The sequence below is a fragment of the Scyliorhinus torazame genome, chromosome 9, assembly GCF_047496885.1.
Source record: "Scyliorhinus torazame isolate Kashiwa2021f chromosome 9, sScyTor2.1, whole genome shotgun sequence".
Taxonomy (NCBI): domain Eukaryota; kingdom Metazoa; phylum Chordata; class Chondrichthyes; order Carcharhiniformes; family Scyliorhinidae; genus Scyliorhinus; species Scyliorhinus torazame.
The window spans coordinates 140721949-140749131 of record NC_092715.1 but is presented as its reverse complement, the minus strand read 5'-3'; the positions used below and the strand labels follow the sequence as shown (position 1 = coordinate 140749131).

General features: G+C 48.9%; 1 protein-coding gene across 3 annotated transcripts in view; it reads right to left on the bottom strand.

Annotated features, from left to right (window-relative positions):
* Nucleotides 1-26551, bottom strand: part of gramd2b (GRAM domain-containing protein 2B) — a 134429-nt gene extending 107878 nt beyond the window's left edge. For all 3 annotated transcript variants that reach the window (XM_072516562.1, XM_072516564.1, XM_072516567.1), the window contains exon 1: nucleotides 26423-26551. In XM_072516562.1, coding sequence (XP_072372663.1) covers nucleotides 26423-26535 — 113 coding nt within the window. In that variant the 5' untranslated portion in view covers nucleotides 26536-26551. The remainder of the gene's footprint in view (nucleotides 1-26422) is intronic.
* Between the last annotated feature and the right edge of the window lie 632 nt (nucleotides 26552-27183).

The following is a 27183-nucleotide window of genomic DNA, read 5'->3' as shown; positions in this document are numbered from 1 at the left end:
GCACACCAGTCCGACAGGTATTTTACGCAGATGGGGTGGAATCTTGTGCTCTCCCTCGTGGTGAGTTTGGTGGACTACAGAATTTAATCAGGTGGGATAATGGTGGTGAGATCCTGCCACCTTCCCATCGTAACCTCGATTAAGTCTGTGGCAGGAAGTCCCATGATGGCCTTTGCACCTAATCAATTAAAGCGCTTAATGCCCTTTTAAGGGCCTCATCCTTTTGCTGTTGGTATTGACCCTATGGCAGGCATGGGGCTCACCAAGCTGGGACCATGACAAGCAAACCCTGATGTATTTGCTTATGGGCTCTTGTGGGGGGAGGGGGTTCCCTCGGTCAAAGGAAATCAGTATCTGATTGTGGAAGCCAGCATCGAGTAAAGGGTGGCTGGCTGAAAGTCACCCCCTGCGCTTGCTGCTAACTACCCTCAACCACTCCGCCATGACCATCATCGCATGACCTCCCTTCTGCAAGCATTCACCTGTGCCTGGATCCTGCCTCGATCCAAGGCCTCGAATGAATGTAGTACCAGCAGCAGCCACTGCCTCCTCCATGGAATTGCTGAGTACAAAAGAGCTGCTCGTCTCCGATTGGTCGGCAACTCTTGGTGGGCGGGACTTCCACCTCTCGGGTGCTTGATCCCTGGGGTGGAAGACCCACCATTGATCTATCAAGTGCCTGAGTAGCACACGATATGGTGCGCCTTCCTGAAAAGAGATGACCGGAGTCCCAAAAGATGTGCTTGTTAGGTGAATTGGATATTCTGAATTCTCCCTCAGTGTACCCATTCAGGGCCGGAGTGTGACGACTAGGGGCATTTCACAGTAACTTAATTGCAGTGTTAATATAAGCATACGGGAGCAGTGGTTAGCACTGCTGCCTACAAAACTGAGGACCCGGGTTCGATCCTGGCCCTGGGTCACTGTCTGTGTGGAGTTTGCACATTCTCCTCGTGTCAGCGTGGGTTTCACCCCCACAACCCAAAGATGTGCAGGGTAGGTGGATTGGCCACACTAAATTGCTCCTGAATTGGAAAAAAATAATTGGGTATTCTAAATTTATATTTAAAAAAATAATTTAAAAAAAAAATGTAAGCATACTTGTGACACTAATAAAGATTATTATTATTGTTATTACCTCACTGGTGGCTGAAACACCTGCTGCCTTCACATGATTATGCCCATTGAGTGGGAGAGTGGCGGAAAATCTCAGCTGAAGCTAGGAGCAATTAATGAACTTAATATGCAAGAACAATTATTGCCTGTCACTGTATTTCAAAAACATGAATAAGTTTAGATGGTATACAACGTGGGATGTCTATTATTATGTCATGTCAGGTGTCTTTAAGTAAAGCATGCATGTTATAGTTGATGTCATATATTTGAGTCTATGTAAATTTCCTGCTGGTGATCCAGGAGGTTCCTGACAATTGTATTTTTTTAAAATTTAGAGTACCCAATTCTTATTTTTCCAATTAAGGGGCAATTTAGCTTGGCCAATCTACCTACCCTGCACATCTATGGGTTGTGACGGTGAGACCCACGCAGACACGGAGAATGTGCAAACTCCACATGGACAGTGACCCAGAGCTGGGATCGAACCCAGATCCTCGGAGCCGTGAGTCAGCCGTGCTAACCACTGCGCCACCATGCTGCCGTCAGTTCCTGATAATTATTACTGCACGATTAGTTTGTTGAAAACAAGACAGATTTTTGCTCAGAGAGACTGAGAGATATTTTACTCAGAGAGAGAAATTCATTAATTACACTTTTTGAGGGGTTAAAGATTCTTTTGCCAATAATTGACCAATTAAAAGCCCAACAACAAAAATGAAAAGGTACACTATCAATTTGAAAAGGTGGTGCAATCCTGACACCCTGGGCTGGATTTAATCCTACGGTCATGGGCCCAGCTGATGGGCCTGGAGACCAAATATCAGGGCTCATCAGTGGTGATTGGCTGAACCACGGTGTTGCCACATCACGTGATAGGTGCGGCTCTGACATCGGGAAGCCTGCATTTTTCTCATGGTCGTGTAGGAGCCTGGCTCCATATTTATAGCACAGCTAGCCTTGTGTTCGAGTTGGATATCAACTTGCAGGCTTTTTTTTAAAGATAGCTCTGCAGTTTAAACCTTCAGCATCTGAGATTCTGCTGCTCCAGTGCAAAAAAGATATTCCAAAGCCGAGGGAGAAGATTCCTCTGCTTGCCACACAAGATCAGTCAGTGGCATCAACGGGTTCATCTGAATTCTGAGATGTCACACTCCAGCCAGCACATCCCGTCCAGAAGAGGAACAGGGTGGATGATTCCCACGCTGCCACTCTCTCTCCCTTTCCTTGCAAGTAGCTTCCTAAGTGTCCTCCCTTTAGGGACTCAGGTCTGTGAAGCCACTTTAAGCAATGGTCACTCTGCATCTCAGTTATGCGCTGTTCCTTTAAATTTTGGAGGAGATCTAATTGAGGTATGTAAGATGATAAAAGTTTTTGACAAAGTTGACGTAAAGTGGATGTTTCCTCTTCTATGACAATCTAAATTGAGAGGTTGTAGTTTATGATAAGGGATAGCAGATTTAAAACAGAAATGAGGAGAAATCTCAATGAATCTTGAATCCGTGGAATTCCATACACCAGAGTGCGGTGAATGCTGGGACATTGAGTAAATTTAAGGAGAAGATAGACAGATTTTTAATTAGTAATGGGTTTAAGGGTTATGGAGAATGGGCAGGAAAGTAGAGTTGAGGCCGAGATGCGATCAGCCATGATCGTACTGAATGGTGGAGTGGGCTCGAGAGGCTGAATTTCCTACACCTGCTCCTAATTCTTGTGTTGTTAATGCCATCTCGCTTCCCTTGCAGAGCAATCATCCAATCAGCCTGGACCATCCTTTGCACCCTCTAGAAATCACAGACCCAAACAGCTCCAGGGGAGACATCTCGGGGACAAGAATTGAGGAGGCAGAACAGTTGTCACCTGCATCCTCTACCAGCACAGATACTCATATATCGGTGGGATTAACTAGAAGGCAGGTTCCTGGGTGACTGACTGGTAAGCACCTCACAGCGAAAGATCCACAGCAGGTGGGGGAAGGAACGTCCCAGGGAACCGGCACTTGGAGGGATGCTGGAGACCAGGACACTGTTCATGACATGTGTTATGGGCGAGGGTTTAGAGAACCCCAAAGTGTATCATGGAGTTCACCTGACCCACGGCTTTTACTAGATTGTGGTATGGGGAGCACACGGTCCACTCCACAGATGTGGTGCAACAGAGCTTTACAGTACTTTTAAAATAAAACAATGTTTATTTATGAAACCAGTTAACCCTTTATAAACCCACAGTAAACATCGTAACAACTATCAACACCAATAAATCCACAAAGAATACAGTACTCGATAGATAACCTTTAATAAATTCCCAAACAACATCCGGAAGACAAAATACCCTTTTTAACACAGAGGTCAGGTTTACATTCACTATTGAGAGCAGTCAGCACTTTGAAATCACCCAATTGATTTGGAGACAGTCTTTAGTTTGCAGAGAGATCCTTATACAGCTTCTTGCTTTTCCTGCAGCTATCCAGCTCTCAAAACGAAACTAACCACACCCTGTAGCAAACGCCGAAAACAAAAATAAAGCAGACAGACAGCCCAGCTCCACCCACTCTCTGACATCACTGCAGCTCTCTAATAAACACCCATTTCTTAAAGGTAGCCCCACTACAGCTATTCGATAAACCCCTATTTCTTAAAAGGTACTCTCACATGACACCTCCCCCCAAGAAAATGAAATAAACCATCAACTTCAAGATGGTTTCATTTTTCATCTTTTCACTTTCCTTTAAGAAATATGGACAATGAATATACGTTTTTTTTTAACAAAACAAAACAAGCAAACATTTAATAATAACAGTCCATTTTTGTTCTTCTTCCTCCAACTGGAATCCTTCTCGATTGACAGTCTCTTTGGGCAAGAAGGTCTCTGCATGATCCATCCATTTCTCTACGCCTCGGCATTTCTCTTTAAAGTCAGATACTTTAGTTCAATCTGATCACAGAGTCCCTTGTAATTCTCCAACACAGGAGCATTGGTTATCACAGCTTTCAGGCAGTCAACTGCCTGTTGAAACTCCACTGTCCAACAAAATTTTTGACGTTTCTTCAGCAAGTCCATCAGTGGAGTAACCACGCTACAAAGATTTGGCACAAATGATCGATCAAATCCACTCATGACAAGAAACCGCATTATTTTGCTTTGTGTCGAGGGTATTGGAAACTCCTCAATAACTTTTGTTTTCACATCCCGTGTGACCATTCGACCCTGTCCGATTGTATGGCCAAGGAAAGTGACTTGGGCTTTTATAAAAATTCACTTTTGGCTAGGTTTACCACCAAACCCGCCACCTGAAGTTGATCGTATAACTCCATCAGATGTTCTAAATGTTCTTCCCATGTCTGGCTGAAAATTACCAAATTGTCGAGGTATACCGCACAATTGGGTAATCCTGAAACGACTTTGTTAGTTAACCGTTGAAATGTGGCTTGGGCGTTTTTCATGCCAAATGGCATAACTTTGAATTGGTATATACCATCTGGAGTCACAAAAGCTGAAATTTCCTTCGCCCTGTCGGATAAAGGTACCTGCCAGTAACCTTTAAGTAAATCCAGTTTGGAAATAAAAGCTGATTGTCCCAATTTTTCAATGCAATCCTCCAAACGTGGAATAGGATAAGAGTCCGTTCTTGTAACTGCATTAACCTTTCTATAGTCCACACACAACCGTTGGGTACCATCCGGTTTAGGTACCATCACTATGGGTGAGCTCCATTGGCTGCAACCCACTTCAATTATGCCATTTTTAAGCATACTCTCAATCTCTTTGTTAACCTGTGCCAATTTTAAGGGTTAAGTCTATATGGATGTTGTTTGATTAGAACAGCATTTCCCACATATACATCATGTACAGCCATTTTAATGCTTCCCAACTTATCTCCACAAACTTGCCCATGTGATATCAATAACTCTTTCAGGTCAGTCCGTTTTTCCTCTGGAAGGTAACTCAGCAATTTATCCCAATTTTTAAGAACATCCTCGTTTTCCAATTTAATTTGAGGTATGTCATATTCTAAGTCATCTGGATTTGGTTCGTCACTTTGAGTTAGAATCATTAAAACCTCTTCCTTTTTCTCTCCTTCCCTTTCAAAGTACCTTTTCAGCATATTCACATGACACACTCGGTGAGTTTTCCTTCTATCTGGCGTTCTTACCACATAATTCATCTCACTTAATTTCCTTTCAATCTGATAAAGTCCACAAAACCTTGCTTTTAAAGGTTCACCTTCCACTGGTAACAATTCTAAAACTTTATTCCCACAGGCAAAACTACAAACTTTGGATTTCTTGTCCGCTACCCGTTTCATCACATGTTGTGCACCTTTTAAATGCTGTCTCGCCAATTCACCTGCTCTATTTAATCATTCCCTAAAATTTGACATGTAATCCAATAATGTATGTACCGACTGCTCATTCACCAATTTTTCCTTAATCAATTTAAGTGATCCTCTTACCTCATGACCAAAAATTAGTTCAAAAGGACTGAATTTGGTTGACTCATTAGGTGCATCCCTAATTGCAAACAGTACGATTGGAATTCCTTTATCCCAATCCTCTGGATAATCTTGACAATAAGCCCTCAACATTGTCTTTAATATCTGATGCCACCTTTCTAACGCTCCGTGATTCTGGATGGTACACAGTTAATTTTAATTGTTTTATTCCTAAGCTATCCATAACTTCTTTCAATAACTTTGGGGTAAAATTCGATCCTTGATCCGATTGTATTTCTGTGGGTAGTCCATATCTAGTAAAGAATTTAAGTAACTCCTCCACAATCTTTTTAGCTGTAATATTACGTACTGGAATGGCCTCTGGAAATCTAGCAGACACATCCATTATAGTCAAAAGATATTGATTCCCACTTTGATTCCCAAACGGTCCTACGCAATCAATTAGGACCCTTGTAAAAGATTCCTCAAATGCTGGAATGGGCATTAAGTGCGCTGGTTTTATCACTGCTTGAGGTTTCCCTATCACTTGACATGTGTGACATGATCGACAAAATTTAATTACATCTTTATGTAGTCCAGGCCAATAAAAATGTTTCCTCTTCCGTGTATGCTTTCTGATACATCCGTTTTATTTCTATATCTTTCTGTTGTAACTCCGTCGATTTTCCTGAACTAAAAATATCCGCCTCATCCTCCACCTGTTCTTTTCCAACCATCTGATCAAAAATCGTTTCTGATAATTGCACTTCAACTTCATCTTCACTCTTTGGTTTCTTCTCTTGTCTTAACCTGTGACTTTGTGACCTTGTTACTACGCAATACGGAAAAATCCCAGGATATTCGTCCTTCAACACTTCAGTTGTCTGATTTTGCATTGGCTTATCAACCACAGTAGGCATCACTCCCACCTGCAATCCAGCTATATTATTACCTCAGATAAACTGTATTCCTGGACAAGACAATTTCCCTATTACTCCTACTACCACTTCACCACTCTTCACTGGGCTTTCCAACCTTACCTTATATAATGGAACACTACTCTTCTCACCCTGAATTCCACATATTACCACCTTTTCTGGCAACGTTCTTCCCAAACTACATAACTCCTCATCTCTTACCATTAAAGATTGACTAGCTCCCGTATCTCTTAAAATTGTGACTTCTTTACCTGCTCCTTTTGGATAAACATATGGATGATAATGGTATAGTGTAGGTTAGATGGCTTTTGTTTCGGTGCAACATCGTGGGCCGAAGGGCCTGTACTGCGCTGTATTGTTCTATGTTCTATGTTCTATGTTCCTCCTGATACACATGAGTAAACTTTACCCACACAAGTAAATTCTTTAAAGAGATCTGGCACCTTCTTATCAATCACCTCTTGATCAGGCTGTACAATATTTTGTACCTCCTTCGCTTCACTTGGGCTTTCCTTTACCATTTTAACAAACCCCACTGTCTTATCCTGTTTTACCATATCAGCCTTCCCATTGCTTTTCTTCCACCACCAACACAGTGACATTACATGGCCTAGTTTATTACAGTGAAAACATTTTCAACTTTTCATGTCTCTTCCACCCTCCTGGATTTCCTTTTAAATCTGAGGTGTACTCTCCTTATTATCTCCCATCAGATCTCCTTTACCTCTACCACTTGAGTATTTCTCATGTCCCCAGTTTCTATCCCTCACAGGCTGAAACTGATGTCGTAAACCAAACTTTGATTTATGAACTAATTCATAATCATCTGCTATTTCTGATGCTAATCTCACAGTTTTAACCCTCTGCTCTTCCATATGAGTTCTCACTACATCAGGAATTTTTAAACTCCTCCAAAAGTATAATCTCTCTGAAAGCTTCATACGTTTGATCTATTTTCAAAGCCCTCATCCACCAATCAAAATTACTGTTTCATCCTTTCAAACTCCATGTATGTTTGACCAAATTCTTTCCTTAAATTTCTAAACCTTTGTCTGTAGGCTTCAGGCACCAGTTCATATGCACCTATGATGGATTTTTTCACCTCCTCATATGTCCCAGATACCTCCTCTGGTAGCGATGCAAACACTTCATTAGCCCTACCGACCAGCTTTGTTTGAATCAATAATACCCACATGTCCTGTGGCCATTTCATTTGTTTAGCTATCTTCTCAAATGAAATGAAAAAGGCTTCTACCTCCTTCTCTTGGCAATCCACGGGTGTCAGTGCCAGAGGACGGCGGGTCTTGTGGCTCTTACTCCAGTTGCCCCTCTATCCAATGGGTCCAGGGGTCATCAGATATCCGAAGGGAAGTGGATAGGCATAAATGAAGCCCGGGGCCTTCCACCAAAGAGACACTGGGAGTGTCCAGCCCATCTGACATCCCCCTCCTTGTGAGCGACACACCTCCAGCCAAGTACACCGAGGAGGGCAGCAATGCAACACCGGTGCAGTCCGAATGTAGACCTCAAGGTCCAGGTCCTCCAGAGGCCGCCCGCCAAGGTCATCTCAGGCAACAGGGTGTGGAAGGCAGTAGGCCTCCTCAACCTCAGCTGGGGATACACTTGGCATAGCAGGAGGGTGAAGAAGATTAAGAAACTGCAAGGCATCTGGTGGGCATGGGTGAACCTCTGCACTACTAGAGATAGGTCACGATTGTAATATCACACTTGAATTAAAAATCACTTTGTTCACACTTATGATCCTCCATGTTGTCATTTCATGGCGCTATACTCTGCAAACCGCTGTGCGCACTCAGTGTTTCATCCCTGTGGAGTGTGAGAATCACAGTGCTATGTCTCTCCCACCTCCCACACTGACAACACAGTAAAGCTGTGCCGCTGCTGGCACAGCCCTCCCCTCCTAGCACCTACCCGCAAGGAAGGTAACACCTCAACCCCCCCCCCCCCCCCCCCCACAGCATCAACACTCATGCCCTCTCATGTCTGCCACTCTTCTCTAGTGATGAGGATGCCAAGGGCTGCCAAATGTTGCGAGCCTGCCCACTTTGTACGTAAGCTGGAGAAAAACACCAGGGCCCCTTACCTCGGGGGGGGGGGGGGGGGGGGGGGGGGGGGGGGGGGGTGGGGGGGATGGTGGGGGGATGGGGGGGGGGGGGGGGGGGGGATGTGGGGGGGGGGGGGATGTGGGGGGGGGGGGGGTGCTGCAGTAGATGAGAAGTAATATAAGCCTGTTCATTGGCAGGATGCGTTCAGCTCCCTGTCAAGAAGGAGTGAGGCATTTCTCAGAGGATGTAGGAGCATCGCTCAGTCTTCAATGCAAGTTATCATCATTCTCCTGCAGTGTGCGACCAATGGCTTTACCGCTCTGCCCATGAATGTAGGCACCATCACAAGGACCACCCGCTCGGACCACAAAAGTGAATTGATGTTAGACTCCTGAATCAAAAACTGAAAGCAAGAGAACATAACCGTGAGTGATGAGGATTCCTGACAGTGCCCTGACCCTCAGCCCTCTCAGCATCTGGGACATCGACCCATCTGCAAGCTGTCCAAGGTTGGGTGTTACAGACTGGCACATTCCAAGGCCCAGGACCATGTGGTGAGGGATACATTAAAACCTGGGACAGCTGCCACAATAGTTCCAACAGAAAAAGACCACTCTAAAAGTCCTCCCACTAAACTGTACTGAGCGGCTGTCAACCATGTAAAACCACTCGGGTTGTATGCACCAGATAATGCTTAACATGTTAATGCACATTGTAAATATAACCTGTAATGGCAAATGTAGTGAGGGAGGTCATGTAATGTACGAAAATAAATTGATCTGGATAGCACATCTGTATTGTCAAATTTGAATTGTTATGTAATGTACTTATACAAATCCGATGAATAAAGTATTGAGGGATAATGTTCTTCTAGGGCGAGGCTAGCCCATTTCAGGCCAGTGATGGCCCCAGATGTGGGGTTATCCTGACTCTGAAATTTGTGGGGCAGGATTCTCTGTCCCACCGCACCCGCTTTCTGGTGCGGCGCTCACCCGCCGGCAGCGGGATTCTCCATCCCGGCAGACGGCCAATGGGGTTTCCCATTGTGGACACCCCCAATGCCCTTGGGAAATCCGCGGGCGAGAGTGCGCTGCCGGCAAAACGGAGGATCTCGCCGACGGAGAATCCAGCCTGTGGCATTCACATTGATTTTACATTTCTTTTATGGGATGTGGCATCACTGACAAGGCCAGCATTTGTTGCCCATCCTAATTGCCCTCAAATTCTATGGCTTCCAGGGCCATTTCAGAGGGCAGTTAAGAGTGATTGTTGTGGATCTGGAGTCACATTTAGGCCAGACCAAGTAAGATTGGCAGATTTCCTCCTTAAAGGATGTGAGTGAACCAAATGGGTTTTTACAACAATCGACGAGAGTTTCATCATAGAATTTACAGTGCAGAAGGAGGCCATTCAGCCTATCGAGTCTGCACCGGCTCTTGGAAAGAGCACCCTACCCAAGGTCAACACCTCCACCCTATCCCCATAACCCAGTAACCTCACCCAACACTAAGGGCAATTTTTGACACTAAGGGCAATTTATCATGGCCAATCCACCTAACCTGCACATCTTTGGACTGTGGGGGGAAACCGGAGGACCCGGAGGAAACCCATGCACACACGGGGAGGATGTGCAGACTCCGCACAGACAGTGACCCAAGCCGGAATCGAACCTGGGACGCTGGAGCTGTGAAGCAATTGTGCTATCCACGATGCTACCGTGCTGCCCGTGGTCATGGTCACCATTTATTGAGGCGAGCTTTCAATTCCAAGTTTTTTTAAAAATTATCTATCCCTTGAATTTAAATTCCACAAGTTGCTATGATGAGATTTGAACACTTATCCCAGAGCATTGGCGTGGATCTCTTAATGACTAGTCCAGTGACATTACCACTGCACCATTATCTCCTTTTGTCACAACATTAGAGTTGCAGCAATGCATATCTTCATGGCAAGTGTAGTGAAGCACTTTATGTACTGTACTGAATGAAACTGACCTGTATTGCACTTTATATATTGTCAAATTTAAACTGTTATGTCATGAATTTTAACAAAGCCCTTTTTGGGAAGAAAATGATGAGACTCAAATCCAATCTAATTAGGATGTACAAGATTAATAATATAAAATGTAATAAAATCAAAATGGTATTAATTCTGAACATGCAAGTTTGCATTAAACCTTCATTAAAAAATAAGAATGATATATACAGTATGCTTCTTCATTAGGTCCTGAGAAGGATTACGTATAACAGTTTAGACTAATTATTTTTTAGATAACGTATTCTATGTGACACACCATGTTACTTAAATGGACATTATTGTAAAACACCTTCTTATGATTTTAGGTTAAAAGATTGATATTTGACTAATGGTAAAATGCGGAACATACTATGATATTTATATCCATTACAAAATCCACACATGATTTAGGAGCTGAAATCACTTTTGTGGCATCAAGATCATGCCTCGAGCTCTATTCACATTCCCCACATCTAGAAAGTTGGCATACAATAAAACCCTCACTTATATAAACTGCAACCCACTCCCCATGCTCCCCAATACATACATACCCCCCTCCACCATCACCACCACCATTCCTCTCAATCACAATGAAGTAACAGGTTCTGGATTTAAATAATATTTTTTGCTCCACATCTTGCCTTCTGTTGCTTTTATAGCTTCAGTCAGATACAAGAAATGTAGATTGCTGAGTGAATGTGTAATAAGCATGTGATAACTGACATATGCCGCAAAGGAATGTAACTGATTGCAAGGTCGAAATGTATCAAATAGTTTATTCCCCTTCTCTTTTTCCATTTCACATTCTGATGTAATTACTGCCAGGTCAACTCCATCGCCACAATCGTCAGAAAGTTGCTGTACCTCAAAAATATATTTTCATATCCTGAATCTTCAGAGGTGTAAACAGCTCAGATAAAATTAAATCAGCTTTCGATCAGAAAGTAAGCATGCATGCACACCCTCGAGTAGGTGCCTTTGTCACTGCATGATGCCTTTATATGTACAAAAGTCAATCTCATTCGCAGTGAAATCCCACTCCAATGCCCCCTTCAGATCAGGGGCGAAATTCTCCGTTATCGGCGGAAAGTCCGCCGATCGGAGCAAAAAACGGCGCAAATCCCACTTGCGTCACGTCATAAAAATGGGCCGATAGTCTCCGGCCCGAAATGGGCTAGCAGCGACGTGACGGGATCCGCGCTTGCGCAGTGTTCACGCCGTGCAGCGTCGTACGCGCTGCACGGCGTGACGGCTCATAAGGCCGCGCAGCTCCCCCCCACCCGACCGGAACACCCGACCGCAACACCGACTGGATGGCTAGCCGTCGCTCAGCCCCGAGGTTCGAGTCACGCGATGTGGAGGCGCTCCTGGACGCGGTGGAGCAGAGGAGGGACGCCCTGTATCCCGGGCACGGCCGCAGAGTTGCCCCACGCCACAGCCGGCGTCTGTGGAGGGAAGTGGCAGAGGCCGTCACCCGCTGTGGCCCTGACACCACGGACAGGCACCCAGTGCCACAAGAAGGTGAACGACCTCGTCAGAGCAGGCAGGGTGAGCCTCCCCCATATCCCCCCCTCCCCCATATCCCCCCCTCCCCCAAATCCCCCCCCTCCCCCATATCCCCCATATCCCCCCTCCCCCATATCCCCCCTCCCCCACACCCCCCCCTCCCCCATACCCCCTCCCCCATATCCCCCTTCCCCATATCCCCCCCTCCCCCATATCCCCCCTCCCCCATATCCCCCCCCTCCCCCATATCCCCCCCTCCCCCATATCCCCCCTCCCCCATATCCCCCCCTCCCCCATATCCCCCCCTCCCCCATATACCCCCTCCCCCATATCCCCCTCCCCCATATCCCCCCCTCCCCCCATATCCCCCCTCCCCCATACCCCCCTCCCCCATATCCCCCCCTCCCCCATATCCCCCCTCCCCCATATCCCCCATATCCCTCTCCCCATATCCCCCATATCCCCCCCCTCCCCCATATCCCCCCCTCCCCCATATCCCCCCTCCCCCATATCCCCCATATCCCCAAGTGAATCCAGCCCTAACCTTAACCTCTGCAATGCACGCGCAACCGATGGCGTGCATTCATATACCTGCCTAACACTGTTGCCTTTTACCCCTGCCACCACCCCCCCCCCCACAGGAGAAGCGCGCACACAACAATAGGGAGCATGTGAGGACTGGAGGAGGGCCCGCTGATGAGAGGCCACTGACCGTACACGAGGAAAGGGCCCTGGAACTGGCTGGCGGACCTGAGGACCGGGAGGTTGCTGATGCAGAGGTCGGGGGCCCACGAGCAAGTGAGCCACCAACAGCCCGTCCCCATATCCCCCCTCCCCCTATATCCCCCTCCCCCGTATCACCTGATCACTGCCTGATGTCTAACCATGCATGCTTCATTGTGTATCGCAGGACCAAACGTCCAGGCACCCATCCCCGCAGATGCACACCCGCCCGCAGGATGCCCCTCGGAGACCACAGGAGACGGAGAGACCCGCACCCTCCAGCATGCGACTCCCGCAGGATGCCCCTCGGAGACCACGGGAGACGGAGAGACCCGGACCCTCCAGCATGCGACGCCCACAGGATGCCCCTCGGAGCCCACGGGAGACGGAGAGACCCGGACCCTCCAGCATGCGACGCCCGCAGGATGCCCCTCGGAGACCATGGGAGACGGAGAGACCCGGACCCTCCAGCATGCGACGCCCGCAGGATGCCCCTCGGAGACCACGGGAGACGGAGAGACCCGGACCCTCCAGCATGCGACGCCCGCAGGATGCCCCTCGCACACCACGGGAGACGGAGACCTGGAGCAACAGGGAGACGACACCCCCGTCACGTGCGGTAGCGACCACCCAGCGATGAGGGGGGCAGCCACAGGCCCCCGTCACATCCGAGCCAGGACACCACTACCCAGGACACCACTATCCAGGACACCCGACCCGGGACACCACTACCCATGACACCCCTACCCGGGACACCACTACCCGGGACAGCACTACCCGGGACAGCACTACCCCGGGACAGCACTACCCGGGACAGCACTACCCAGGACACCCCTACCCGGGAAGACGAAATACCGGACAGTGACTCAGAGTGGATGGGTGGAGACGAACCCCCACCCCCAAAGTGCCATGGAGTCAGAGTGGGACGAAGAGCACGACACAACGCCACTGCTGTCACCAACCACCCTCCACCATCGCAGAAAACACTCACCACGGTTGGGCACTTTAGTGATGAGGCGTCTGGTACACTCACTGGTGCGCACAACACAGCCGTCCCGGTACAGCAGGTGGAGGTAGGAGCAGCAGAGGGACCGGGCGGTCGGAGGGCAGCCCAGGCCAAGCGAATATCTGCCGCCCAGATGGATCCCGGGTTCCTGCAGTTACCACACCCACACATAGATCCGATGCAACCACCGACCCGGAGACGAGCGAAGAGGGTGACGGGTGGCTTGCGGCGGCTGCGGTCGCAGGTGGAGGAGTCCACCCGCGTCCAGGAGCTGGGAGTGGTCCCGGTCATGCGTGCCACCCAGGCTGACACCGCACGGGTGGCGTCCGCGGTGGAGGCAATGGGTGCGACGGTGTCAGACATGGGGAACGGTTTGCGAGGCCTGGGGCCTTCCGTGCAGGCGGCGTCTGTGGCCCAGGAAATGGCTGCCCTCTCACAGGAGGCCATGAGCCAATGCCAGTGCCAGATGGCAGAGGCGCTCAACGCCATAGCCCAGTCTCAGCAGGCCATGGCCCAGTCTCAGCAGGCCATGGCCCAGTCTCAGCAGGCCATAGCCCAGTCTCAGCAGGCCATAGCCCAGTGTCTGCAGGCCATGGCCCAGTGTCTGCAGGCCATGGCACAGTCTCTGCAGGCCATGGCCCAGTCTCAGCAGGCCATCGCTGAGGGCATCGGCGCCAGTGGCCATGTGCGAGCCGGCGTCGCACCGTCACAGACAGGGTTTGACAACCCCCTGGGCTCCATGGCTGCAAACCTGCAGACCCCTGTCGATACCAGCACGGGCCTCCAGGACTGGCAGCGCCAGATGTCGGGGGCGCGTCGGATGGCCAGTCCGTTCGCATCCCCCACCGATGTAGAGGCCTGGGGGCCATCGGCCACCCCGAGGGAGGAGGAGGTGGTGTGGTCCGTCCCGGCTCCCTCTGTAGGGGAGGTCCCGGTACACCGCGACACCTCGGACTCCCCCCCCTTCCGTCCCAGGTGCATCGGGTGGGCAACGGGCAGGACAGGCTGGCAGCTCGCCATCCCAGTCGCCCGGGCCGCAGCCTGGCCCATCTAGGCCAGGACGCCCCAGGAAACGGCCGCCAAAGGGATCCAGTGTCAGAGGGCAGGAATCACAGGAGTCCACCTCCAGTTCTGCTGTCCCGTCTGGGGAACCACGTAGACGTAGTCAAAGGGCCCGTAAGGCCAAACAATTAGACACTGAGTAAGTTGGCACGGGTGCAGGGCACAGATGAGTTTTAGGGGCTAGGGCACGTGCATGAACTCCTTTGGTTATTAAAGTCAATGTTACACCTACCGAAGCTGCCTTTGTGCTCTGTCCAAAGTGTGCGGGCGTGTCATGTACGGTGAGCGCAAGTGTGTGTGTGACGGGTGGTCTTACCTCAGCCCCAGGTGTGTCTGCCCCCTTCCCCCTGGGCCGCCATCAACATCCCCCGGGCAGAGGACGGGACCGTGCGCTGCAGTGTCACAGCCGCATGCAGGGATGGTCCGGGTGGATGGTGGTACTGTGGCCATGGGTCAGACATAGTCCAACGATGTAGAGCCAGGAGCTCATCGGAGGCGGGTTGTCATCATCCTCCATGGCCTGCGATAGACACGCGTCCACCCGCAACTGGGTGAGCCCGGCCCGTTGTGCCGCCGGTGGATCGGCAATTGGAGGGGGGGGGGGGTGGTGTGCATGCGGGTGGGGTGTGTGGGGTTGGGGAGAGGGGTGAGGGTGCTGGGTGGGTGGATGGGTGGGGGGTGTGGGTGGTCGGCTGTTGCCATGGTGTGCGGTCTGTGGCCATACTACCCGATTCCCACGCCCATCTAGTCAGTGAAGCGGGCGTCTATCAGTCTGTCCCGTGCCCGCTGGGCCAGCCGGTAACGGTGGACAGCCACCCGCCTGTGTCTACCCCGTCTGCCCTGACCATTGCCCCCATCCCCCTCATCTGGGGAGGACTGGGCCTCTTCCTGCTGCTCCTCCACTCCGCCCTCCTCTGCCTGCGGCACATCGCCCCTCTGCTGGGCTATGTTGTGCAGGACGCAGCACACCACAAAGATGCGGCCGACCCTATCTGACCGATACTGGAGGGCGCCCCCAGAGAGGTCCAGGCACCTGAAACGCATCTTCAGCACGCCAAAGCACCTCTCGATCACTCCCCTTGTCGCTACATGGGCATCATTGTAGCGGTTCTCCGCCTCATTGCGTGGCCTCCGTATAGGCGTCATCAGCCACGATCGCAATGGGTAGCCCCTGTCGCCCAGCAACCAGCCCCTCAGCCGGGGATGGCGTCCCTCGTACATGCCGGTGATGGATGACCGCGACAACACGAATGAGTCGTGTACACTGCCTGGGTGACGGGCGCAGACGTGCAGGATCATCATGTGGTGGTCGCAGACCACCTGTACGTTCATCGAATAGGTCCCCTTCCTATTAGTGAACACGGCCCTGTTCTCTGCAGGTGGCTGCACGGCGACGTGCATCCCATCGATCGCGCCCTGGACCATGGGGAACCCGGCAGCGGCAGAGAAGCCCACGGCCCGGGCATCTTGGCTGGCCCGGTCCACGGGGAAGCGGATGTAGCGGTGCGCCATGGCATAAAGGGCATCTGTCACTGCCCGGATGCACCGATGCACCGATGTCTGCGATATGCCGGACAGGTCCCACTCGGTGCCTGGAATGACCCCGTTGCATAAAAGTTCAGGGCCACCGTAACCTTGACGGACACGGGGAGAGGGTGTCCCCCGCCAGTGCCACGCGGTGACAGGTGTGCCAGCAGGTGGCAGATGTGTGCCACGGTTTCCCGGCTCATCCGGAGTCTCCTCCTGCATTCCCGGTCCGGGAGGTCCTGGTATGACTGCCGGGGCCGGTACACACGGGGCGCCCTCGGGTGCCTCCGTTGCCGTGGGGCCGCGACGTCCTCCTCCCCCTCCTCGTCCTGTCGGTCAGGTGTCCCTCCAGCCTGGGCGGCTGCCGCCTGCCCCTCTGCGGCAGCCTGCGCCGCCTCTCTGGCACGCTCCTCCTCCTCCTCCTCCTCCTCATCCAGGGCAACATAGACATGAGCGGCTGCCACCACGGCGGCCAACATCGCTGGATGGTCTGAAAACATGACGGCCTGGTGGGGGGGAGGGGAACGACGACATGTCATCATTGCCCATATCCACTCCTCCCCCCAGCCAGGTGGCATGGACCGCATGGGTCCAACTGTTGGAGGCTGGCACCTGGCCAGGTGGACCAACTCATTTGCCCTCCCATCACCCACCCCGGTACGGACCCCCTCCCCAACCTCCACCCCAGCACGGACCCCCTCCCCAACCTCCACCCCAGCACGGACCCCCTCCCCAACCTCCACCCCAGCACGGACCCCCCCCCAACCTCCACCCCGGCACGGACCCCCTCCCCAACCCCCAACCTCCACCCCAGCACGGACCCCCCCCCAACCTCCACCCCGGCATGGACCCCCTCCCCAAACCCCAACCTCCACCCCAGCACGGACCCCCCCCCCAACCTCCACCCCGGCACGGACCCCCTCCCCAACCCCCAACCTCCACCCCGGCACGGACCCCCCCCCCCCCAACCTCCACCCCGGCACGGACCCCCTCCCCAACCCCCAACCTCCACCCCAGCACGGACCCCCCCCCCCCCAACCCCCAACCTCCACCCCGGCACGGACCCCCCCCAACCTCCACCCCAGCACGGACCCCCTCCCCAACCTCCACCCCAGCACGGACCCCCCCCCCCCCAACCCCCAACCTCCACCCCGGCACGGACCCCCCCCCAACCTCCACCCCAGCACGGACCCCCTCCCCAACCTCCACCCCAGCACGGACCCCCCCCCCAACCCCCAACCTCCACCCCGGCACGGACCCCCCCCCCCCAACCCCCAACCTCCACCCCAGCACGGACCCCCTCCCGGCACTCCCCCGGAGCCCAGCCTACTCTAACCACCCCCCCCCCCCCCCCTGCCGCACACACACACACACAAGCCGAGACACACCTCTCCTCACGCAATCAGTCTGCGGCCACGCCATTTCCTGCCCAGAGCCAACCCCCCAGGCCGTCACTCACCTCCTCGCTGGTCGGCGTGAGCCTGGAGCACCGGGTCACGCCGATGAAAAGGAGGTTTGATTCACGTCGACGTGAATGGTCATCACGTCGACGGGACTTCGGCCCATCCGGAAGGGAGAATATCGGCAGGCCGAAAATCGGCTGCCTTGCGCAGACCCGTGACATTCTCCGCGGCAGCGGCGCCATTAACGCCCCGCCGACTTTTCTCCCTTCGGAGACTTCGGCGGGGGCGGGGGCGGGATTCACGGCGGCCAACGGCCATTCTCCGACCCGGCGGGGGGTCGGAGAATGACGCCCCAGAGATCTATTTGAAGTGCAAATAGGTTTGTAATATTCTGTAGCTTTTAATGCTTTGGAATTTTCTCCATAATATTGCAGGCAACACACAAACTACAGAGTCTCCTATTCAAATACTCTTAAATTACGATGCATTTAAAGTTTTCAATTAAATTGGTGCTGTAAATACTCCTAAATTGTATTGTGAATGCACGGAGGGTATGGATTGTTAAACATTGGCCCAGATTTTGCACTGATATTAATGATGAGGCAAACACAAATCAGGCAGCAACTTGTTTGCACATATGCAGTTAAATGCAGAAATTCAGTAGTTGTTGTCAGAGATACCCCTTTCTTCCTCCACAGGGAGCAGGGTAACTGTTCAAACTAATTGACTTAACATTGAAATTAACCATATTGACGGTTTCGCCACCAAAGGCGCACCCCTCTCGGAACTCCTAAAGAAAGGAGCCCCTTGGGAATGGCTTCCGCAGCACACGGATGCTGTAGATGTTTTAAAGCGTGCACTCATTGCAGCCCCTGCACTACAGGTTCCAAACCCGCTTTCCCACTATGCCATAGAGATAGCTAGCACTGATCGCACCCTTTCGGCCGTGCTCCTACAGGAATGGCACGAACAGATAAGACCCGTGGCTTACGCCTCCAGAGTTTTAGATCCTGTGGAGCAGGGATTTTCGGCCTGTGAAAGGCACCTGCTCGCAGTTTTCTGGGCAGTTCAGTACTTTTCATACATCACCGGACTAAACCCCATCGCAATCCTCACGGAACACACCCCCACCCAACATTTACTAGACGGACGACTTAAGGACGGTACAGTAAGCCAGATCAGAGCAGCCAGATGGACCCTTCTTTTGCAGGGACGGGACATCACTGTTAAAAGGACCAAGACCCACACTTTCCTAGCCGAGAACCTTCAGTACCCAGACACCCCCCACGAATGTGAAATCATCTCACCACACCACAACACAGGCCCCTTTATCACAAAAACACCCTCCAGAAAGATAGGTAGAGCCCCCAGCGCACAGACACATGCGCACCCTTGAGAATATATGTGGATGGTTCTTCCACTGTATTAGACGGGAAGCGCATTACAGGATGCGGCATCTATGTTGAGGACGCGCAGGGACACGCCCTAGAAGAAATCTCGTTAAAACTACCAGGACACTTAGGCGCGCAGGCGGCAGAACTAGCAGCCATTGCATACATTGTGGATCACCCAGATCCCTTCCCCAGCCCAGCAGACATATACTCGGACTGCCTCTATGTCTGTAACAGCCTCACAGAATTCCTACCACTGTGGAAAGCAAGAGGATTTGTTTCCGCAGACGGAAAACCCCTCCCTTCAGCCCCATTGCTCCGGCACATTTTAGACAAAGCACAGGACAGGATGTTTGGCATCGTTAAAGTTCGAAGTCACCACCGTTCCTCCCCCCTGGAAATGTAAAAGCCAACGCACTGGCTAAAGCAGGTTCCAGACATGGATATTTTTGGAACCCCCCCTCCGAAAGCGTCCCAGTAAATGCAGTTCAGGTCTCACAGACTAATATCGAGCATTTAGTGCAGGCCCAGAAACAAGATAGTAATCTCAGGAAGATTGTAAAAGGAAAATTTCCAGCCCCATACAATAGGTTTAAAAATGCAATGACCACACATGACGGTGTGATCCTAAAAGACACCCTTTATGTGGTTCCCGAACAGGAGAGGAATCAGCTCATTTGTTTGTTCCATGGCAGTCATGGGCATCAGAGAATTGGCCCCACTACAGCCCACCTCAGACAGCTCTGTTGGTGGTCGAACTTAAAAGAAGACGTCACGCACTATGTGGAAAATTGCCTTATATGTGCCCAAAACAATCCGGACAGATACGCAAAGAAAGCTCAGCTTAGTCACACCCGCCCCGTTAATCGCCCCTGGACTAACCTCCAGATTGATTTTATAGGACCATTGCCCCCTTCCAGGAATGGTTACAAGTATGTCTTAGTCATTATAAACACGTTTACAAAATGGGTAGAAGCATTCCCATCTAGAACGAACACGGCAAAGACTACCGCAAAGATTTTAACCCACCACATCTTTACGAGATGAGAACTCCCCCGCAGCATTGAATCCGACCACGGTTCCCATTTTACGGGACGTGTCATGAAGAACGTCCTCATGATATTTGGCATTACCCAAAAATTGCACATCGCATACCACCCCCAGTCAAGTGGTATCGTGGAGCGAATGAATCGGACCCTAAAAGCAATCCTCATCCATTCACGAGTATGGCATCCGGGAGAAGATGATGACATTGAGTCTGACTCCCAAAACGAGAACCCCTTTGCGACCCTGTTCGCAACTGATAACTGAGGTGTCCAGATGATGTTTTAAAAGGAACCACTTGGGAGAAACGGTGTCCTTTCTGATGGAACCTGCACAACATTCGTTGCATGTTTGTTTGTTTATGTTTGCCTAATGTTCTTTGTTTCAATTTATACCGCTTCCATGGCCACACGCCATATTTGTCGGCAGAAACCTGTGAAAACTTGCCAGTACGCTTATCGGCAGGAACCGCTGAGAGCTTGCCAGACCCCCGCTCATAACTGCTCTTCTGGTTCGACAGTAGAACCTTTACAGCAACCCCCCACGATGACTACATTTTTGCCCGTTCTTGCCAGTTGCTCAGGCAGTGGAGAAACGGCATTGATCCCTGCCCTGCCTGAGGATTCCCCCCTCTGGTCAGCCACGCTCGGGTAGAGCACATACGCATTGATCACCATCCTACTCGGGGATTCCATCCAAATCATACCCGCCGCGGCCCATAGGCACCCCATTTTCGGCTCTATTACGTTCAAAATTCTTTTGTTTGGTTTTGGCAACCTTAGGGTTGCTTCCCTATGCTATTTACATCCTCAAACACTAGGATGATAAATCACACAGGCTGCCAGACGGCTCGCAGTACGGCAGTATTTTCTTAGATGTCTTGTTCAAATATTTGGTTTAAAAAAAAAATGGAAGAGTGCTCGCTGGGTCAGGGAGTAAAGATGACGCAGTTATGTGACCCTTCACGCTTCGCGTTAGGCATCACAAGGAGGGAGTGTAGCCACCTGGGTTGGCGACTTCCCGACTTAAAATGGAGATCCGCAAAGACTACAGAGAAATTCAGCCAACACAGGCAAAACTAACAGGTGCAAAGTTTCCTGTGTATTAGACTTTGCAGAAACCCAGACAGCACTGAAACTACCGACAATCTGCATACTAATGAGCGATCCCCGGGAACAATTGGAAACATTTAGTAAAACAAGGTCAAGCCAGACTCCTCGGCGCCAGCAGGAGCCAAGACAAAGAAAGGCCAACGGCCACCTAGGGACAGCCCAACGATCAGGGAACAGCTCCAGTATTGGAGAAATCGATCCAAGTGATCGGAACGTAGTCCAATCACTTGCAACCAGGTACGGGGTCCGTCCAAAGGGGCGGGAAGCCCCTGGGGACTATAAAATAGAGTCCCCAAGTTCAATTCATCCTTCTTGGCAGGGTCACTCAGCAGCTCGAACCAACCCTTGACAGTGAACTGCCTGGTTGCTGCACCAACCAAGTAAATCTCCAGCCAATGCACGCTATGAGATAGGCGCTCCTAGCTACTAGTCCGTACCAGCTTTGAATCCCGCAGATTCAGAACCCGAACGAAAGGCCATTTGTTCCCCTGACCTGGTGGGCCAGTCCAAAGCTAAGTCTAGGCCTATAGTGTTAGAGATAGTCTAGTAAGTAGAGATTTATGCATGAGTAGTGATTGACTGTGTATAATAAATGTCTTTTGATTTGAAACTTACTAACTGGTGTATTGAGTTATTGATCAGTACTTGAACTTGAACCTCGTGACGGTATCATAAAGATACCTGGCGACTCTAGAGCAAAGGTTATAGAAACAGAGCAAATTAAGTAAAGACGCAACGAGCAACATTTAAGAGTCAACCAAAAGTTAGCAACACCTGCTTGATCCAGCTTGCATACTTGAGGAACCCTTGCAATCAGGTACCTTTTCCTCCTACCGTACCACCAATTCAGTCCAGTAGGCATCTGAATTGCCTCCTTGCTCAGGTCCCTGAGGTCTCTTCAGGCCTCAAATTCAATCACAGGCCTCCCCGCAGACCTTCCCCCACTGAGGCCTCTGACCTGCATAGGATTGTCAGCCCAACCACTTGCCTCCTCTCTGGCATAGGTTTACCTGGTCCTGTAGCCTTCATCAGCTGGCTCCCCACCTAACTAGATGCCAGCCTGTTGATTAGGCTTGACCTCTGTGTGGGCAACTGACTGCTGATGTCCATAAGACATCGGAGCAGAATTCGGCCACTTGGCCCATCGAGTCTGCTCCGTCAAACCACAAGATCAAACTGCATGGAGTGCAGGGGAATCCCAACATCTGCTTTCTCTGTGGCTTTCAGTTTGCCAATGCCTGGTGCGTCATGAAGGTAATTAAGAATTCAGCGCTGTGTTTCTCAACAACGATTCTTCAATCTGATTGGTTGAAACACCTCTCTGTATCTCTTCCTGCTTTCAGACACTACAGACGCTCTGAAATAAACACCTAAAGACAGCAAGTTTATGTGCAAATTCTCATGAAAACTCTGTTGGCATACGTCAGTGTACTAAACGGTAAGTATCGTTCCTTCACCACTTACTGTAAAATCCAGGCCAACTTAATTTGTCACATGGTGATCACCACCACAAAGTGAATAGTTTTATATGCTAAACAAATTATGTTTCTCTGCACTATTTCCAGATAAAAGAGCATTTAAATGCTTAGATATAACATATTATCATTAATGGCATAAATTAATAGTAATTTGCTAATCAATAACACTTGCAGTAAAGGTCAATTTATAATGAAGTTGCTGGAGCAATGTGACAGAATGATGGCGAATGGAGAGAAATGTCAACTGAAAGCAGGATATTCACAGGGGATTGTAACCCTAGAGGCAGACAGTGTCTGAACTAATGATTTTTAGACAAGTAAGATGGTTGTTTAGGCCTTTGTCAATAAAAACATTGTCCTGTAGACAGGATGATTTTTGTCTGCTGTTTCAATAATTGCTACTTCTTTTGGAACATCTTTTTCTGTTGTCAAATTATCCGTTTAATGATTATAAATGATATTGATATTGGTTAGTACAACCCTGACTGACCAGGCAGCAGGGGGATTGCAGTTTCCAATGTTAAACATATATGGGCACTTGATAAACTGAGTCTTTCTATGTTTTGTAGATTCAGTACAGTTATTCAGTGTCCTTCTATAATTAAGTGCAGAATGTGACTGGGAGAATCAATTAAAGATTGCATTCTGGAGGAAAAGATGTGAACACCTCGTGAAATACCAGTCTCAAACCACTAGGAAACATCACCCCACTGGCCACAGATTCAGTATCAGTAGTCTGTAATGTGAACAGACTGTTGAGTGGTTTTGTTGGCCAAAATGAATATTTATCATAAAATCAGCATTTTGACCCCCAGATGCAAAGCATGCTGCAGTGTTCAATAATTTTCAATATGAAGAAACAAAACTCAACTAGATGGCATAGTGTTTGCCCCATTTGCCTTTCTTGATCTATCTCTTCTGCGGCTCAGGGTGACCAATTATATTTCTGTGCATCCACAAACCACACTTCTATGCCATCTAGATTTGCTTTTATTTTTTCCATCCTTTAAACAACTGGACATAGAATAGAATCATAGAATCCCTACAGTGCAGAACCAGGCTCCCACTCTATCCCTGCAGCCCTGTAACCTCACCTAACCCTGGACACTAAGGGGAAATTTATCTCACCTCCTGACCCCCCACAGCCTGTCCACCATTGACATGGCACAAGTCAGGACTGTGATGGAATTCTCTCCACTTGCCTGGATGAGTGTAGCTCCAACAACACTCAAGATGCACGGCACCATCCAGGGCAAAGCAGCCCGCTTGATTGCTCCCCCTTCCACAAACATTCAAACCCCCCCCCCCCCACCGATGAACAGTGCCAGCCCTGTGTACCATCTATAAGATGTACTGCAGGAACTCGCCAAGGTTCCTTTGGTAGCACCTTACAAATCCATGACCACTACCATCTTGAAGGACAAGAGCAGAAGATTTCTGGGGAATCCCACCACCTGGAGGACCTCCTCCAAGTCACTCACCTCCCCAACTTGGAAATACATCGCCGTTCCTTCACTGGGTCAAAATCCTGGAACTTCCTCCCTAACAGCACTGTGGGTGTACCTACACCTCAGGGACTGCAGCAGTTCAAGAAGGCAACTCACCACCAACCTCTGAAGGGTAACTAGGGATGGCAATAAATGCTGGCCTAACTAGTGACGCCCACATTGCATAAATGAATTAAAACAAAAATTAACATGGCCAATCCACCTAATCTGCACGTTTTTGGACTGTGGGAGGAAATTGGACCACCCGGAGGAAACCCACGCAGACACAGGGAGAATGGGCAAACTCCACACAGACAGTCACCCAAGGTCCCTGGCACTGTGAGACAGTAGTGCTAACCATTGTGCCAAAGTGCCACCCATTGCAGGATATATTTGCACCTGCAGCCCAGTATCCTGATCAGATCATGAAATGGTTGGAGCAACAAGACCACTCACGATAGCCAGCCTCAAATAATAAATTGAACATAAACTTGTGTAAGTTTATAAGGTCAATCAAACTAAGAAATAGCTGTGTGTAACGTTTACAAAACTCACAATTTAATTAATATAGAAAATTTACTTCCATAGTAAAATATTGTTGTGATGGTTCCACAATGCTATACCTAGATTGTATGGAACTACTGTATTACTTTATGTCACATGGCCATTTATATTTTAAAGACTTATTCATCTGACAGAAAAAAAAGCGCAGAGCATAATTTAGATACATTTTGCAGACTGTAACTATCATATTTCTTTTAAAATGGAATCAAACCATTGAAAATACCAGTTGTTACTAAAGCAGAGAAGAAATAAATCAACTGGCCTTGAAAAATTTCTGTGGAAATAAAAACTGAACTGACAGTAGCATACAGTAACTGGGAAAGATTTTTAAAGGATAGGACTGCTTCTATAATATGTCCTAGATAATGTTCACTGTTATTCTGGCAAGTAGCTTTTCAATCCATTTTTCTCCCTTTTTGCTTCCTCGACTATATGGATTCACAGGTATTGTATTCACCCTAATATAAGTCTCCACTCTTCACAAGAATTTAAACAGTGGGTGCAGCCAGACTTAACTTTACCCACAATGGCACATGTGTGCACTCTCCTACAAGAGACAGGATAACAATCGAGGATAGAATTTCCCCTGCTTAGTCCCGGGACACTAAGGTTAATTTTCAGCCATCAACACCATGCTGGTTATGATCAGCTGACTTGGCACACACAAGTAAACAGTAACTATTGTCTGTGCCTAAATTGCAAGCTGATCTTGTATACTCATGTTCACATAGTGAATATTGGGACACGGATTGCTTCCCCTTGGGTTTGCACGTTGCATGAACCTGAGAACTGGTTGTCTATTAACAAATGGTGGAAGAGTTCAACAGTGCTTTTTACAACATGCAGTTATTCTTAACATGGATTGCTGTTACATAAAAGCTTTGAAGATTTTTTATTTGGCTGGGTCTATTTTATAACAAAAGCATGCAAAATTGGGCATGAGAAATATAACTTGTTTCTGAACCTATTCAAACAGAATTATTGTATAAGGATGATGCAGTATTAGCAGTTTGTTGTCACTAAAGATAGAACTTATTGTTAGTAATATTAGCAGATAAATGCTTAATATTTTTGTCAGTCAAGTCTTGTCTGCAATATTAACAGAAGTATGGAAGCGTTAAGTATTTGTTTAACGTAAGCTGGTTAAAACTGTAGGAAGAGAATTGTCATACAAATGTTAAGTGTTCATCCACTAATAACAAGTCATTTCCAGCCATAAATGCGTTTCTTAAAAGTTTTGTCATTGTGCAAAATAGATTTCTTGCTGCAAGTACAGGGCCTTAAAGAATGTCTACTGCCTAGATTCAGTATGAACAGTTGTAATGATCTAGACTATTCTTTTTGAACTAAAGCATTTTCTCTTTAAATTCAGCTTGAAAGCTATTTCAGACTTTTCAGAAGGGATAAGCACTAGTGATTGGTTGAGTTATGCGTTAAATTTGACATGGATTTGAAATATAGTCTTGTGTTTAAGGTCGGATGCTAGGGTAATCAAAATGTGATGGCTTTGAACTTATTTTGATATAAGCTTTTCAAAAAATGTGCAAAACTTACCTCGCAAACAGAGATTTTACACTCTCTGTTGGACTGGATTGGGAAGATTTCATGACAAAACTAGTTCCATCAAGACACAGAACAGGATCATCCAAAGAAACACATTTGACCATTTTGTTAAATTGACAATAGCAAGACAAAAAAACCCGAGTACGGTCTAATTCCTGTTGCGCAGAAGGTTGGACTTCACATGATATCTACATGGAACTTATGAGGTAGAACAGCCCAGCCCAGCCCAGCTTGCCCAGTCCAGCTGGTTCTTATCAGTTAATGCATGATATATTTATTATTCCTCCACTGTGACAGCTGCTCAGGTCACCTGATAAGCATGTTTCTAAAGAAACCATTACTTTCTTCAGTAGTTATTTTGTTGTACATTAACTCTACATTAAATAGCAAATTAATCTTTATAAATAGCCTTGAGCGGGTACAACAAAATTCATGCCACTGTGGCCAGCATGTTTTCAGCCTTTTCTACCTCTATGAACAAAAACAATAGTACTTGCTTCTAACTAATTGGCTCAGCATATATGATTCTCCTAACACAATGGATGTTGAGCGTGATTGCTACGCTCAAAATCTATAAAAGCGGCTACAAGCTATTTGACTGACAAAAACCTGCAGAGCTGATGGCTTCCAACATCTGTATTGAAAGAAATATAGGCAGCTCCTTTTCAACATAAGTTGATTCAGCCTAGTAATTCTGAACATACAAAAAAGATCTCTGATCCATCCAGTCTGACCTGTACAGGCAAAGTTCA